This window comes from Zonotrichia leucophrys, chromosome 5 (assembly GCF_028769735.1).
Source record: "Zonotrichia leucophrys gambelii isolate GWCS_2022_RI chromosome 5, RI_Zleu_2.0, whole genome shotgun sequence".
Classification (NCBI taxonomy): Eukaryota; Metazoa; Chordata; class Aves; order Passeriformes; family Passerellidae; genus Zonotrichia; species Zonotrichia leucophrys.
This window is the reverse complement of record NC_088175.1, coordinates 43862779-43879702: the sequence shown is the minus strand read 5'-3', so window position 1 is coordinate 43879702 and position 16924 is coordinate 43862779. Positions and strand designations below refer to the sequence as shown.

The window sequence follows — 16924 nt, the reverse complement described above, 5'->3', positions numbered from 1 at the left end:
TTACTGTGCACTAGCTGGGGAGCTAACTGGATTTCTTCCTGAGCCAATTCAAATCATTAAAATAAGAAAATCAGCCCAGGAAAAAAAAAATAGGCCATATGAACCACAAAAGTGTCCAAGTAGTGCCAGAGATATAAAGCAAAGAAGAAAAGAGGAGTAGAGGTGATAAGGAATGTAAAAGGAGAAAGATTTTAAAATCTTTATTAACTGTAAAACTCTGAACAATTACAGTACATGTCAGCATTTACAGTTCAGATAAAGAGACATTTAACTGCTATTTTACCTATTTGCACCCTGAAGGGATTTTAAAGCCCTAATTTATTACTTATCCCATAGCAATTCATAGGCTACAGCAGCATTTTATATTTCACATAGTTTATAGTACACTAAAAATGAGTTTCTCTTCCAGATTATTTACAGCCTTCCAAGTTCAGGTTTTTAGTGCTGTTCTCCATACACATCTGGCCACTACTGCTAATCTCTGCAGCTAATACCACTTTACTGTATGTAAAAGAATACTTTTTTTCCCACAACTATGTTTGACAACTATGTTTCTCTGGCAATGAGATTCTGGTGCAGCACTGATTCCCATCAAAACATTATATAATAGACAAGGCAGGAAAGTGAGATGAATATCCTCATCCTTCCTTCTAATTCTCCCTTGAGAGAAAAAGAGGACAAACATACATCCATAAAGATCACACACTTGCTGATAGCAAGATGTTGGCCAAGCCTCAGATGCATTACCAGGCCATTATGGCTTACTGAGTATAAGTAAGTGTTTAAGCTGCAATAGGTTCTACACACACTTGTCAGCCTGCAGGAAACAGAGAAATACCTGAACACTTCTTGAACCTTTCATATACAAGGCAAATAACCTTGTCTGAGAAGCTGACAGAAATAATGAAATGTTTTATTTTCAGAAATAGATTTGGGAATATTCAGTGTCTCACCTTCCTGACAACTTCAGGGTAACACCAATTCTTAAAAGTTGCTCTAACCAGTGAAAGACTGGGCAAAAAGCTGCTATTTAAATGCATAAAGACTCTAGACTCAAACAATCTTAGTGTCAATACTGGGCTTTTAGCTACACTGGGCCCTATGACTTCTAGAGCTTTTTAAATAATGAGTTTGCTGCATCTCTGAATGTGTTATGTCAGCAGCCACTCCTAATACTGGAACTGCTAATCCTAATGTTGCAACGTGGAAGATGCTAGCAGCAAATGATAAAGGTTATCGTTCTGTCAGTCTCTTCTTCAGTGTGAAATGATTAACACTCAGAGAAATCTGTGTCATAGGAATGTTCTGGGGTGGCCATAAATATTGATACTGGAGTTATAAATAAACATGAAGAGCATGACAGAATTTAAGACACTGTTGTGCTCTAACTACGGCTATAACTTGAGCAGTTAATACTGCCTGTGACACCCATGTGATCTGAGTTACAGTTCCATGGTGGGTTATATCTGTCACAAAGGACATGAGGAACAGAGCAATTATTCTATCTCTTTGCCTTCAGTTTCACAAAGAGAATTTCTCTTTGAAAGATACAGCTGACTCATTACAACATCTCAATCTAAATATTTAAGATGAAGCTGGGTAAGAGATGGGTAAAATCATCCTCCATTGTACTCACAACTTCTATTGCTTATCTGATTCTGTCCCACTGTGGGGCAACTCTTTCCAGTGCCCTCAAACTCAGCAGCACACCAAGCACAAACACAGTTTCCCCCCACTTCCCATCACATATGACAGCATTTTAGAAAGCTTGTTTCTCACACCAGTGAGGCTCAGAATGGCAAACTATAAGGCAAGGTTTTCCTCTTTTGACTAATTACAAGCAGGGATATAGCATTCCTAGCAGTAGAGCTGGTGTTTTTCTTTCCAAAACCGACCAAGTGGGCTAGGTATGTGAACATACATGGGAGCCCTCCTGAATATCCCAGCCTGCTTTCAGATAGTTTGAATAAAAGCTCTTCATTAGAAGATAGAAAGATACTTCATCTCATCCAGCAAAAGCAATTTTCAAACTTAAATGTAGTTAGACCCTAACCAGAAAAAAAACCAACAATATCAAAACATAAGGCAAACATAAGCAAAGCTAAAATATACCCTTAAGTGTCACTTGTGGACTACGACCATCAGTGACTATTGCTGTTAGGTGATCTCAAATTGGTGTCAATGACAACAGTGAGGTACTGCTCAGCTAGTGAGTGAGGATTCTAGACAGATGAAGCTCTGCTTAGGGCCTGTCAGGACCAGACCTGAATTTTTATTTTTCACAGAGAAGCAGTAGCTGACAATTTTAGAGGAAAATTAAATAGGACAATCTGTAAATTATATCCAATCACAATTTCAGCTGAAACAGTATCTCAAACAAATTATTGAAAAGCAGAGCTCAAGAGCTTCCACAGTACTTTGCTGCAACATAGTACTATAGTTTTAATTTTCTCAGTTCCTGCTTTAACTGGTTTCCATTGAACCTATTCACTATAATAAAGTTTCCAAATATTAGGATAAGGGTTGCAAAATGGACAAACAGTTAATTTTAGCCTGAGGCCTTTGTTAAATTTTCTGCACTGCAGCTGATGGACTTCAATATTTACAGTGGACCTAATCCAAAGTGTACTTAAGTGGATGGGTATATTTCCATTAGTGTCAACAGACTTTAGAAAAAGTCTCATATCAGACACTAAGTGAGCTGCAGAAATAAACTGATGTATCTCACAGAAATCCAGACTGAGTGACCTCACCTTATAATGAAAAGATGCTTCCTGAGTTACATTTTTATTTTTAGTTAATCAAGAGATATGTCTGCTTCCTTTTGGAGAGCATTGATTTAAATAGCATCCTTTAAAAATATGTTTCAGTTGATCTTTCAAAACTAACCTCCCCAAAGGCACTAGAGGGAATGCTTGGTCACAGTTAAATTACTTGGCATTTTATGATGATGACAAAACTCTGCTTTAATCCTCTTAGACATCCCTCATTTTTAGAAATGAAAAGCCAAGCCTATTAAAAACACTTTTCCTTTCTGGAAAGCACTCAGTCACATACTTGATTCAATCTCTACTCAAGATTGCAACTAAATTCCTTATGATATTGATGAGACTCTGGATATGCTTCCCTGTTCTCTTGAATGAGATTATTTTCCAGAATGCAAGGCTGACTAGATGCATGGCTCACATATTTTGCCCCAAAAGAACCACAGAATGGATCAGGTTGGAAGGGACCACTGGAGGTCATCTAGTCCAACCTCTCTGCTCAAGTAGAGTCATCCCTGAGCACATGGCACAGGATTGCATCCCAACTGCTCTTGAGGATCTCCAGGGAGGGAGATTGCACAACCTCTCTGGGCAACCTCTTCCAGTGCTCAGTCACCAACACCGTAAAGAAGTTTTTCCTCATATTCAGGTGGATCTTTATGGCCTCTTGTCCTATTGCTTGGCAGCACCAAGCAGAGCCTGCTCCATTCTCTTGAGACCCTCCCTTTGGATATTCATATAAATTGATGATGTCCCCTCCCAGTCACTTTGTCTCGAGGCTGAACACATCCAGATCCCTCAGCCTGCCCTTGCAAGAGATGCTCCAGTCCCCTAATCACCTTTGCTGCCCTGCACTGGATGCCCATCATCACAGTATAAGTGTGGGTATCAGGCAGCAAATTGACACTGGCACTGCCAGCACACAGACACAGCACATAGTTGCTTTCCTTCCTGAGGACAAACAAAACAGAATCACAGCATCCCTTTTTGGACTCCTCTCTTTTTGGTGACATTTTGACAGTACCTGTGGGCGGATGGTGTTATTTCCTTTTCCAACGTTGTGAACAATCCCCGAGATACAGAGTGGCCCGGCGAATCCAAGCAAGTCAGCCAGAATACGGAATGTGCTGCTCAGGAGTAAGGGTCTTCCAAAAGCACAGCAGAGAGCACGCCAAATGGATCTGGATCCTTGGGGAGATGATGATCTTTTGTTCTGGTTAGAATTAAATTAAAATTAGTAAGAATTATGTTATACATTAACCTCATATCTGATAAATACTTGGTATTTTATCACTGCTTTAGTTCATTGACAACCATTTGTAATCTCTCAGGTAGAAGGCAGAGGAACGACAACTATTGTTTCTTTTTGTAAAGTCAGAACAAAGCAATAATTTGCACTTCCCTCCACAAAAAGAACCATGTTTTCTTTCCTACCTTTAATAGGGATCAAGTGTGTTGTTTGTGGCCTATTGAGGAAGAAAAAAAAGAGGGAGGGAAGTGACAGGTTTTTGTTCTCTGGTGAAGCCAGAGACTGGAAGCATACACTTTTTAGGCAGGATGCAAACAAGTTCTCTTAGAATACCATACACACTCAGCTCCCACTGAGGAGTGAAAAGTAATTTGAGCCAAGATAGTTTCAGCCTTGAACGCACCTATGGACAAACTGTAACTGAAATAAGATGGAAAAAAAATAGCTCTGCAGGGCCTAATTAATACAGACTGTGTAACTGAAAGTTGCCAGGTCTTATTAGGAGGAGTAATGGTGTTAAGTGAACACAGTCCATGATTACTTTCCACATCAAAATAGAGGCTGCACACATTTTACACACATTTAACCAGTAATGTGTTTGATATGCACGTTTGATTAGAGAAACATCACTGTTTGTATGAGGCACAACTGAGAATGTGGTCTCTTGGTGTATGGACTGTATGCCAATGAATCCTTCATTTGCATCATATCTGTTTATATCTCTTTGTGTCATGCTTTTATTATAAAAATTAATGAAAAACACAAGCTCTGAGAAAGAAGACAGATATAATTCCATGCTTTGCATACCTTCTGTGCTTCAAAGGCCTCATTAAGGCGAATGTAATTGGTCAGAGCTCTCATAGCAATGGGAAGCTTGCCTATGGTTTTCAAGTCTATTGGTTTTTTATGGGCAGTCTTGATGAATGTGTTCATCCACCAGTATGTTCCTTTGGATAACAGATTCACAAACGGCTGCAGGAATCGCACACCAAGATCCTGGAGATCCTCAGGAGGTTTAACTTCTTTAGGAGTTTTGAAGAAAACGTATCTCTGAAATCCAGAAAAATGCCAGCAGAATGTGTTGAAAATGTAAGTGCACAAAGAATAGATAAGGACATTGCAGATAACCAATGAATATCAGTCTTGGTTTCTTAAAAGACATTCAAGTACAACCAATACAGCAATACAGTGTCCTCAGGTACTGAGGATAATCAGAGGCATCCAGTCTAGAAATAAGTAATTCTTATCATTCACTATGACTCTGCTTATGGGGCAAAACTTTGCATACTTGCAGGGGAAAAACACCGCAAACCACCTTACAGAAACAGAATCAACACAGTTTGGAGACCTTCAAGATCATCCACTACAACCATCAAACCAGAACCACCCTAATCATCCCTATACCATATCTCCAGACACCTCTGGAACATTTCCAGATGTGGTGACTCCACCACCTCCCTGGGCAACTTATTCCAGTGCCTGCCCCGTTTCAGCAAAAAAAGTTTTTCTAGTAACTAGTCTGAACCTCCATGGTGCAACTTGAGACCATTTCCTCTTGTCCTTTCACTTGACATGTGTCAATTATTTAAACAGGACAGTCCCAGCATTACTTTGAGTTCCAGGCAGCACAACACGGGCCACAGGAGCTAAAGCACAGCCCTGAGGTTATCACTGGGATTCATCTCCCACACTACACTGCTTCACATTTGTTAGCTCAGAACATGGAGCTACTGGTGCTGCAGCAAAAAAAAAATTACATGGGAATATTTCTTTCCCTCCTAAATTGAATTTGTGTGCACAGTTGGTGAGTGCCAGCTGAAGGGAACTTTGGAATTTATGTATCCAGCAGTCTCCAATATCTCAGTTTAGATTATGACTGCAGACACTGCAGAGGAAAAAAAAATATATAGCTGGGAGGAACCCTAGTAGCCCAAATAAATCACTTATTGTGATTGTCTCCTAGAAAATGAGAGATGCTATTTGTGTGTCTAAGATACTCCCTGATAGAGCAGACAATTCCTTTCTACCAGTCTTCTCTTGCATCAGAAATACTTGGCTCTCATGACTGAAACAGAATAATTTAAAAAATTACAGCAAACTCAAACAGATGAAATTGATCTTAAATTATCAACAACAGAGTCTGGCATTTTCTGAAACTACACATTCATCTGGCCTAGTAAAATACTATTAACCCTTGATAGTCAAATAGTCAAATTTCTAACTGGATTTTTCATTCTCCTGAAACACATTTTACACCAACTACCTAGAAAAGGGATTAAAAAAACACCAATAACCCAAACACAACCAATAAAAACCACAGAGGGAGACTTCTAGCATAGTTACTTACCCTCACCCTGATGACATTGATTTCTACAGCTAGTAGCATTCCATAAAGAACAACCAAGAGTCCCGTGAGGCAAAATCGAAGCTGAGAAAATCCAACTCCATTATCACAGAACTTCACAAATTTGATGGTTTTAGTTATGAAAGCTAAAGTCCAGTAGAACAGCAATGCTGTAAAGAAAAAACCCAAATTAATCAACCAGCTCCATAGTTGCAAAAATTTACAAAGGCATTATAAAATATAATTAAGAATTCAACAAAATATATAAAACCAGAGAATGGCCTTTCTCATGTCAAACAGAACCCTAATTTAATTTCAAAAACATTAAAATAGTAAGATAATGTTGGTTGCTAATGCCTTTTCAATTAGATTTAGTGAGGTCTCATAAGTTTTACAAAGTGAAGTATGCTGAAGGAAATTTCATCTGCGGTAAAACTGTGTCCCCATGATCAGCTCAAGGGAGGCTCCAAAAGTGAAGGTGCCTGTGAATAATGTTCTTCATATTTGGCTACTGCTACAAGACTGCTATTAATGTGGCTTGAAGGAAAATTCCCTGTGAATCTCTGGGATGCGTCAGGAACAGATATTAAAAAACTCTGTCCAAACTGCTGCTACCCTATCATTCAACAAAAATTCCATATATGTAATTCACAATGTAGATAAAACAGTCACATCAAGAAGTATATTCTGGCATTCATGGAATACAACTTTCACTTTTTAGTGTTCTATGAAACCTCTTGTCTCAAGGTGCTCATTGTACCATCAGCTACAGCTAAATAATCCATGGAATAAGCTCTGGTGGCTTGGAAGCATTCTCCATACCATTCATCACACCATAAGCCAGCTCCTGTTCCCTATTCCTAAGGAAATGCCTCCCAGGGTTATGTTCTTTTAAGTAAACCTTTCATTGCTGCTGTATCTGCCATGGTGCAACAGATGGAATGAGCTCTAACTGCCAAGAAAAGCTTGGATGTGCTTTCCAAGTGTCTTGCTGGAACACCACAGAAAGACTTCAACCAAGGCATTAGCAACTCTAAGTCTAGCTTAAATATGGATAATCATCAGGAAGTTCCATAAATTTCAAAGAACTGGTGGTGTTCCAGCTACACTGAGGCACCAGAAAGCTCTCTGGAGATGTGCTCTGGGGCTACCCTTCCAAGCAAAGCTAAATTCAGTGCAGAGAATCCATGTGAGGTTCGGGACTGCCAGTCCTGCTTCTACAGAAATCAAGTTAAGACCTCTTCTTTTAATGAGCACAGTGAATGGAACAGTACAGGAACACTGTGCATTAGGACATTTGCCAAGGGAGCCTCTCTTCCTCTAAAATTAAGAGGCCAGTTCATAAGAGGAAAACACTGAGTGGTCAGGTATTTGCACACTGCACTTGAGTAGCCAATGGTTGCAGAGAGAGTTTTAGAGATATACTTACCAAATTTCTCTTGTAAAACTTTAGCTTTTTTTATGTGAGGCTTCCTACCATCTTCCCAACTTAGATTGCTTCTCATCCTGGTTCAGACTGCTTCCTTCCTTTGAGGCACTATCCCTCCCTATTTGCAGTACTTCTGACTATAAAGTCTCACTTGATCCAGGAATTACATTCCATGCTGTTCTACTCTTAACCACCTTTATCTGTTAAGCCTTGTTTTGTTTCATTCTTCCAACAACAGGCTGAGAACACATCCCTCTTGGAATAAAAGGGACTTAAACATTGCACACTGAAAATATCCACCAGTGGAGGGCTTCCAAAACAATAACCAAGCCAACAGGCATTTATGTATGTATTGGAATTATAAATAAGAACTAGCAGAGCCATTCTCCTATTTAGGGCTTAAATAATGGTCTATATGACCTTTTTTATTATTGTTATAATGTTAATTTATCTTTTATCTAAGAAGTATTGTCAAGTGCCAAACACAACATTCTCAAGTCCCACTTCCTTAGAAGCATTTGAATTTACTTAGCTTTTCACTTTTGGAAACAAATGTATCTAATCTGATCTGGAGAATGCTCACAGGCCACTCAAGGCTCCTTGGAAAATGCAGTTGTGGCTCTGCTCTTTATAGATGATGTTTTTATCATCTGGCTGGTGAGTACATTTTGGCTTAGAGTTTTTTAGTCTCTGAGAACTTAAACTGGTCTGAACTGCAAAGTGATCAGACCAGAGAGGCATTTACTGAATTGCTTTAGACCTATTCTACATACCTAAATGGCCTTGCTTTTTTCTTGGGCCATGTAAGATACCTCAACCCACACCACCAGGGTGGAGACTCTCACCTGGGCCACACTTCTGAAAAACAAGGCAATTGCCAACTCAAACTCTTCTACACCTTCATTGAATTAAGCCAAATCAAAAAAGCCACACATTTAACTGGATGGGATTTATTAATTAACCTGTGCGTTTTTGGAGAGAAATTTTTTGTACTAAGCAATATTTTTATGCAAGAAGTTTCAGTTTAGAGAATAAACCAATTCCAAGGGAAACAACTACAATGCAAAGGGACAAAAATTTTGAATCAGAAAAATAGATCCCTGTCTAGTAAGGTGTAGGAACACGGTTTGTGGTAATTGGGAGTGCAGCACAGCCTCATCCCTAATGGGCTACAGCTGTGCAGGACAGGTGGATAATATTGAAGGTAATGAGCCATGGAGTGCCCAGGTGCACTGACCAACCACCAAAGGGAACAGAGGGCACACAGGTGCAATGCATGAACATGAGGGGATAAAATGTTGGGCTAAAGAACAAGAAAGAGCAGATGCTTGCAGCCTTCTGAAGTGATGTGACTCTGTATGAAGCTTTCCGAAATTGTATGGTGACACTCTGTGTATTGTGGCCATCTCAACTGTGACATATGGTGAGACATATACTGTAACAGTAAAGCAGACATACAATTAAGATTAGTTTAAAAAAAAGGACAATTTTGTAAAATGAAAAAATTCATGTGTTCCCACACTACCACCCATTTCAGATAAACACCTCAAAGTCCTGTTGTCTCAGTTTTCTTCCACTAATTATTTTTGAGTTTTATTTATCTTTAAAACAAAGAAACTAGCTTTAAAAATAGTGGAATCAGATGCTTCCATTCAGTTGTGTATTTTAAACATTGAGAAAGCAGTGATTTTCCAATCCAGTATGAAAACTATTCTAAAATGAGTCCTGCTTAATTGTAGAAATGTTATGCAACCTCGTGGTGCAAACAGCATCAAAATTAGCATTATTATGAGAGTGCCCTGGTAAACAGCACTACATGAGAACAGCTACATTTGTTGAAATATAATTACAGACCAAAATCATATAGAAAAAGAACACTTTCAGACCAGATCAAGGTGTTCCAATAGTTGGGTCACACAACTGCATTCATGAACTCAATCATTAGCTTCAGTGAATAAATATTCCAAACCCTGCAAACGTTTTTTGATAAGAAATACTATGAATTACTACTTCAAAATTGCCAAGTGCCTGGGCTAAAGCTGAAAGGCAGGGTCAGGATCAGCAGAGTAACTTTGAGTCCTCCTTTTGCATGCCCAAGGAAACATATTAATCCCCACATCTGTCATGGTATCTGCCTCTTACTTGTTCATGAAGAGCTACAAATGGATTTGGTTTCTTTGAGGTACAGAGTGAAAGGCATCTTTAAGAAACAACACATCTCAGAATTTCACGGGATTGGAAAATTTCACCCTGTTCAGAATTAATAATCAGATCTTTAAGGCTCCACTGCACTGCAGTGAGTGAACCAGTGAGAGCTCCCCTGCTGAGTTTAACAGTTTTTGGATAAGGCTCTGTTAGTCTTTGTTTTAAACAGCTACCAAATCTATGCAGCTGTGAGCATTCACCCTGCAGCTGAGGCAGATGATGCCCTGCAGTTTGCTGGAAATTCACTGATGCTCAGAAGCAGCAAGATGTCACATCAGCTCGACTACTTTGCTCTGTGTGTTTGCAACATTGGATCTCTCCTTTATGAGCCCAGTTTCCCACACACCCAGCAAAAAGCTTATCACCAGCTTTAGCTTTCCCTCCTGGTCCTCATTTACCTCATAAAATGAGGCTCTAAAGCAAAGCTGCTTCATGGCCACACTGCACTCTAGTGGGTTGACAGGTGAGTAAAGGTATAATTTAACTATCCATACTGGGCTCACTTGCACATTGTCTTGTCCCAGATGTCAATACTGAGTAGTTGCAATTAAGATAGAAAGATAACGAACAATCCTCCCAGTTTGTGCTGTTAAGAACAAACGATAGAGACTTCCAGAAATGTCTGTCTTAGGACAAATAAAAGAAAAACAAAGGAAAAAATAAAATAAAAATCAAAGACCATCAGCTTGTGAAGATTTTGGACTAAAATTCAAATCAGACACACTAAGTGGGAAAGACTGTGATGGTGTGATTTTCTTCATTGCCTAAGAGCTATTAGGACCAGATTTTCTGAGGGAGTCTATTCCTTGGAAATCCTTGCATAATTAAAATTCATCCATAATACTTAAGTAAGTGTTGGTATTTGTTGGCACAACTTTTTAGTATTCAAGTACTGTCCAGAGTTTATCCAGCATCAGCACTTTAACACTGAAAAAAATTATCATAAAGAAGAAATCTCTGCTGAGCAGCAATTATGCAAAAATGGGTAATTAACTACCAGCTGTAACTTTGCTACCCTTCTCAGAGACTTAACAGCAGGAATGTGGCTGTGACACTAAATTATTTAACATTGCATTATACATCTGAAATAACAACAAAAAGCCCAAACAACAAAACAACCTAAAAAACAAAACCACAAAAATCGCTGCTTGCTTTACAGGCAACTGTAACAGGCTAGCAATGCTTCCTGAGGCATAATGCCTTCCTGTGAGAAAGCATTAAAAACACTCTGTTGACATATTTAAAAAGCAACTAAATGACCTCACCTGTTCTTAAAGGATAAAAAAGATCCTACTTAAAAGAAAGGTACAGGAAGAAAAGCAGTCCCAAATGAGAAGACATAAAGGTTGCTAAGCCTGGATAGAAATCTAATCTTTGGAGAGGAATTTTTTTTTTCAGGACCTACAGCCTATTTCTGCTGAACAGGACTCTCACTTATAACAAAATGTAGATCAAATAATCTTCAATATTTAAAAGCTTTCTCAAATCTAGTTATTACCAACTTTTCCCCACCTGACAAAAACTAGAACAAAACTTTGATACACAAAGCTGCAACGGCCCAAGACAAACTTTAGCAGGATCTATTGATACAGAAATCCAGCTCAAACAAAATTTGATGAGCCAGAAGCAAAGAAATAACAGGTAACAGGATGCGACTAAACATGCAGACATCCACAGACTGCAGTCTACCTAAACAGATGAGAACACACAAACAACTGCATGACCACCAGCAGCAGTGGACTTTCTACAGCTAAAGTTTATTCACAATCTGGCAATATAGAGAGTAAACTCATTGATAGCATTTTCCATTCAAAAGGCCTTGAAGCAGTTTTCAAAGGGAGTTTTAGGAGCATGAAGCAAGAGCAAGCAGGCAGAGTAATATATTCATGAGTGAAAGTCGGGGATGTCATTCCTTAGCTCCTTGCATATTTCAACAGACCACACACACCAAGATTTCTTCACTCTTGCATCACACTTCCACACAACAGGCTGACAAAGGGGTTTGGATTTAGAGTTAACAATTTCCCATGCTACTTCTCCCACAAAAGCAGATTTTCCTATAGAAGTCTTTGGCTCATTGAATCCCTGAGAACATTACACAGACTATTATTAAAAGTTAAAAGCACTAAAAGGAATGAAACGTTTGAGCATACACAGAGGGGTAGCTTTGGTGATGGAAGACTGCAGTGACCTGTCACCAAGGAAGCAGGCGCACAGCACCACAGCCACACTTCCCGGTGCGTAGATTTTGAGACATACCTATTAAGAGTTTGGGAAAGTTGGATGTTTCAATATTGTGGTAATAGACAACTGATGTGATGGCTGCCAGGAATGCCATTCCTGCTGGCATGTACAGGTGTAAGTGGCGGGATTCAGATACCCTTCAAAACAAAAAAAAAATCCGTTAAAGTCAAACCTCTCAGCTATTTAAATTTTTCCCTTTTAATTCATGAACAGCATCTTGCTATGATGTAGGATTTTCTAGAATGAGTTATGGATACAAACCTCTCCAAGTTTTAATTGAATTTTTGCTCCTAAATCACACAGTTGAATTTCAAATTCCTCCCCTGTGCTGAAAATGAAAGGTGTGTACTCCTATTTCCTACTGAAATCAATTGGAACACTTGTTTAAATTAGGACAAGCAGCTCATCTACAAAACGAGAAAAGTTAATTTAAGCTAAACTAGTTTGGGAGCTGTCCATCAAAATATGCAGATAAGACCAACTGACAGCACAGTTCAAGATTTTCTACAGAAGCATTTTGTGCAAGTGTTTCATTTTTTTCAGTTTCAAAGAAGGAACAGCACCACAGCACAGGATTTACTTACAGTGAGGTCTGTCTTCAGTGACTGGAAGCCAACAAAAAAAACCCCTATAACAGAATGATACACTCTAATAACAATCATACATGTTTTGTCCTATAAAGCAAAACTCTGCTGATGCTTTGCTTCAGGTAGCAGCAAAAGGGGTCCTGCCAAATACAGCCCTTTGGGAATATTGGAATTGTTGGGCAATGTTGTTGGTTTGTGCAGCGTTCAATAGAAATTTGTTTTCTCCTCCTCTTTCTTCCTACTCATTTTCTCTTCCTTCCCTCTCCCCTTTTCTTTCTTTCACAAAAAGAATCTAATGCCCTAAGCTATCAAGGGCTACAATTTCCTCTGTCTCCCAGCCAGCTTCACGAGATGGAGACACCAAGATGACTTCAGGACACAAACACTTCCAGAAATTGACACCATGTCCTCTGAATGGATTTCTTCTTGCTGCATCAAACACTACTTTTGCGGAGTTTGGAGAGACAAGAAGAGCTGTGCTGGGAGGGAGATGAAAGATATCACAGGACATCACATTTCTGAGAGCAGAACATTCCAAATGTCTAGCAGAACCATAGGAGCTCAGGACAACCATTTCCTGCATCTCTGCTCTAGAAAGGAGAGCCATCCCTCAATGATGATTGTGGTGAACTCTGCAGAGCTGGCTGAAGCCATGCTCACAGCCTGTCATGAACACTAAATTCCTCTTGCTGAAAATAGCTGGATGTCAATACATCAAAATGAGAAAAGATCCTCTGAAATTCCTAGTAATGCCAGGAGGTTTTGTACACCAGGGCTGAATTCTCAGCAAGGATAAAAAAAAAAACAACAAGAACAGATTTCTTCAGACAGCCTAAGCTTCAGTAGGTAACACTGCAGCAGTGGGAGGCTTTTTAAAACCTATTTATTTCACAGTTGCTGGAATTCCCCTATATAACTGTACCTCCAATAGGCCACTTCTGTTGCTGAGATGCCAAAGCCTTTAGCACCCAGTTGCTGCCAAAAGAACTCACCAGCACGATCCATTTTGGTTCTTAGAAAGCTGATGAATATCAAAACTCTCTTCTATTCACTGGAGCCCTCACCAGCCTGCTGAGTGCTCGGGAAGCACGACTGTGGGTTGGCACTCCCCCAGCAGAGCTCTGAGCTTTGATTCTCATCAGGTGACACCTATTACTTAACAGCAGTGTTCTGAGTCAAGTTAAATAGCAAATAAACATAATGAGAGGCATTGCTAACAAGAAAAATAAAGGAGAAAACTCAAAGCAGGAGATTTTTCTCTGAGCATCCCACACTCTGATAACTCTGAATAAGCAAGAGAAAAATTCCTTAAAAAAAAACTGGCAGTGAGAAACATCCTATTTATATATGTTTAAGAGAAGTTAAAATAATAATGATGATATCATTTTCTACACCAGAAGTCTGCAGTGTGTTTCACACTGGTTGGCGGATACCTGTTATATAGATAGTTAATCAGGGAGGTTTTTTCCTATTTAATTAGGAACTTCCATTTCATAATCCTTGGGTTCAAATTCATAATTGTTATGAAAAATCATGCCTCTCTTCATAGGAAAAGATCATATTCATTGTTATATAATTAGCTTTTTCCATAATAAATCACTCTCCTGTATCACTTTTTTTCCCCACAGATTTCTGTTTAGTGACATGCTAAGCTGCATAAAAGATGATGGTTCATGCTCACATAACATCAGCTGCTCTGCTCCAGGTAACATAGGAGATATAGCTGACAGTCATCAGAAGAAACCCTGTGGGTTTGACTTAAGCCCAGCAGATTCATTCCTCTTATTTAGATGAAAAGAACTCAGTTTGGGGGTGAATGGTGTGACCTACTGTGCACATGGGAGTTCTTCCTAAGTAACGACTGTGGGACTGGGTCCTTGGACATAAAACATATCACGAAAATGTCACCATCTGCTTGAATCATTAGGATTTATCTATGATTACTCTTTGGAAAGATAGTGTCATTAAGCTGAACTAAAAATGATTAAGGTCAGTTGTGCATGTGTCCATCACTTGGCAAGGTCTGTGGAATTTCTGATACAAGGTTTATAGGTTAATCACTAAGAAAACAGATTATATGTTCATAACCATAAGGAATATGGTTTAGATGAGAACTTAGGGAGGAAATATCTACCCTGAAACCTTTAAACTGCTACCAGGAGAAGGCAGACAAACACTTACCCATCAGACACTATGCCCTCTGCAATTTCACACACCAGCACAAACAAGAGAATAAAAGTCAGTATCCAGCGTAAATTGTGGCCAGGAAAATGGAGCCATGTGCTATGATGTATATGGACTTTGGAACTCTGACTTCCCCATCCTAAAAGAGAAAGGAGAATTATAGAGAGCTTTCTTAACAAGAGTGACACACAAAGCTCCTGCTTACAAAAAACCCCAAACCATACATGTAACAACCTTGCATACCAACATTGACACAGCTGTGTTGCTAAACACACATGCATTTGATTATTATCAGAACTGTGCTCTCACTATCTCACTTCATTTGGAATAAAATCAATAATTCAGACAGGACACAGCCTTAAATTCCTATACTTCTAGCAACTTAGTATCAAGTAATTACATGCACTAAACATTTTTCAAATCTATTCACAGCTTAAATGAACAACAAATTAGCGTTCTGACAAATACAAACAAACACTCTAATAAATGCACTATTTCTTTTCCCTTTAATTCTTTTAAAAAGTTAAAAAAATAAAAAGGATAAGGCGTGAAGTTTTATCTCGCTAAAAATTAGCAATACTGAGAGATTCCAGATAAACGCAAGGAACCCTAAGCAGCTGACCCCGTTTTCACGGTCGTGCTGGCTGCTATTTCCCCACCGGACCTTTTCCCATTCCCAGGAGCGAGTGTTGCTCCAAGCCGTGCCGTGGCTGCCCGCGGGCCGGTCCAGGCTTTGGACGAGGGCATGCGGAGCAGTGACAGCCCCGTGCGCTGAACCACCGGGCCACCTACCGGCCCCGCCGGCCCCGTGACATCAAATCGCGGTACCCGCCTCAGGTACCGCAGAAGCCAGCGGGGCAGGATCTGTAATGAGGGGGGCCTGCCAGGCGGCTGTGACCCCGCAGTCATTGCTGGGGGTGATATTTCATAACGCAACACTTACTTGTCAGGTTTCCTGGGCTTTAATAGCACATTTATTTCTGCTCCTTGCCCTGCACCGGCAGAGCACATCCTGCCGTCTCTTCCAGCATCACCCGTCCCTGCCCTGCCTGCGCAAGGGTTTCACCTGCGGGGAGCCCCGCGGGCTGCCCCGACAGACGGGGACGGGCCCCGCAGCCCGGGCGGACAGCGGGCGGTGCGGGGGCTGCCCGGGGAGAGGCGGCCGCCGGCCGGAGCATCCCGCAGCTCGCAGCGCATCCCAAGAGCGGCGCAGCCTCCCCGCGCGGCACGGGGGCAGGGCCAGGCCGGGGGACACGGCAAGGGGAGGCCAGGCGGGCACACGCGCGGGGGAGGAAAACCCACGGCGACACAAAGCCGGGCGGGGAGACGCGGCAAAGCAGCACCGGGGGTAGAGAGGCAGAAGGAAAAGGAAGGCAAATAGAACAGGCACAGACGGACAGGGGAAGGGAGAGCCGCAGGCACCCACCGATGAAGAGGATGGGGAAGGTGATGAAGAGCAAGAAGACGTGCGGCACCACGTTGAGCGCATCCACGAAGCAGCCGTTGTTGAGCACGCCGTGGTCCACGTTGTAGGCGGTGGAGTTGCCCTCGTCGCCGCAGAACGCCAGGGCCATGGCGGGACCCTGCGCGCAGCCGGGCGCCGCCTCCGCCTCCGCGCACATCAGGCGGGGCCGGCGCGGCCGCGGCTCTGCCCGCACCTGCCGGGAGCGGCGGCGGCCCCGGCCGCGGCCCCGGCCCCGCGCTCCGCCCGCCCCGGCGCTGCCCCGCCCCGGCACCGCCCCCGAACGGCCCCGAGCGCGGCGCTGGGGAGCGCTCGGCGGGGACGGGGGCGGGACGGGCAGCCCCTGACGCGGCTGGGACCGCTGCGAGCGCACCGTGACAGCCCTCGGTACCTCAGAGCGTCAGACCCGTGTTCCAGGGCTCTCGGGATCCGTGTTGAGCGCTTTATGCATCGTT

At 41.4% G+C, this 16924-nt stretch overlaps 1 protein-coding gene across 2 annotated transcripts in view; it reads right to left on the bottom strand.

Annotated features, from left to right (window-relative positions):
- The window catches only part of ABCC8 (ATP binding cassette subfamily C member 8), a 73669-nt gene extending 56983 nt beyond the window's left edge, over positions 1-16686 (bottom strand). For both annotated transcript variants that reach the window (XR_010440564.1, XM_064714959.1), the window contains exons 1-6: positions 16434-16686; positions 15005-15146; positions 12252-12373; positions 6362-6528; positions 4822-5064; positions 3790-3978 (exon numbers count right to left, since the gene is read on the bottom strand). Coding sequence is in view for 1 of the 2 variants with exons in the window: in XM_064714959.1 (XP_064571029.1) it covers positions 3790-3978; positions 4822-5064; positions 6362-6528; positions 12252-12373; positions 15005-15146; positions 16434-16629 (1059 nt within the window). In the remaining variant the exon portion in view is untranslated. The remainder of the gene's footprint in view (positions 1-3789; positions 3979-4821; positions 5065-6361; positions 6529-12251; positions 12374-15004; positions 15147-16433) is intronic.
- Positions 16687-16924: the final 238 nt, after the last annotated feature.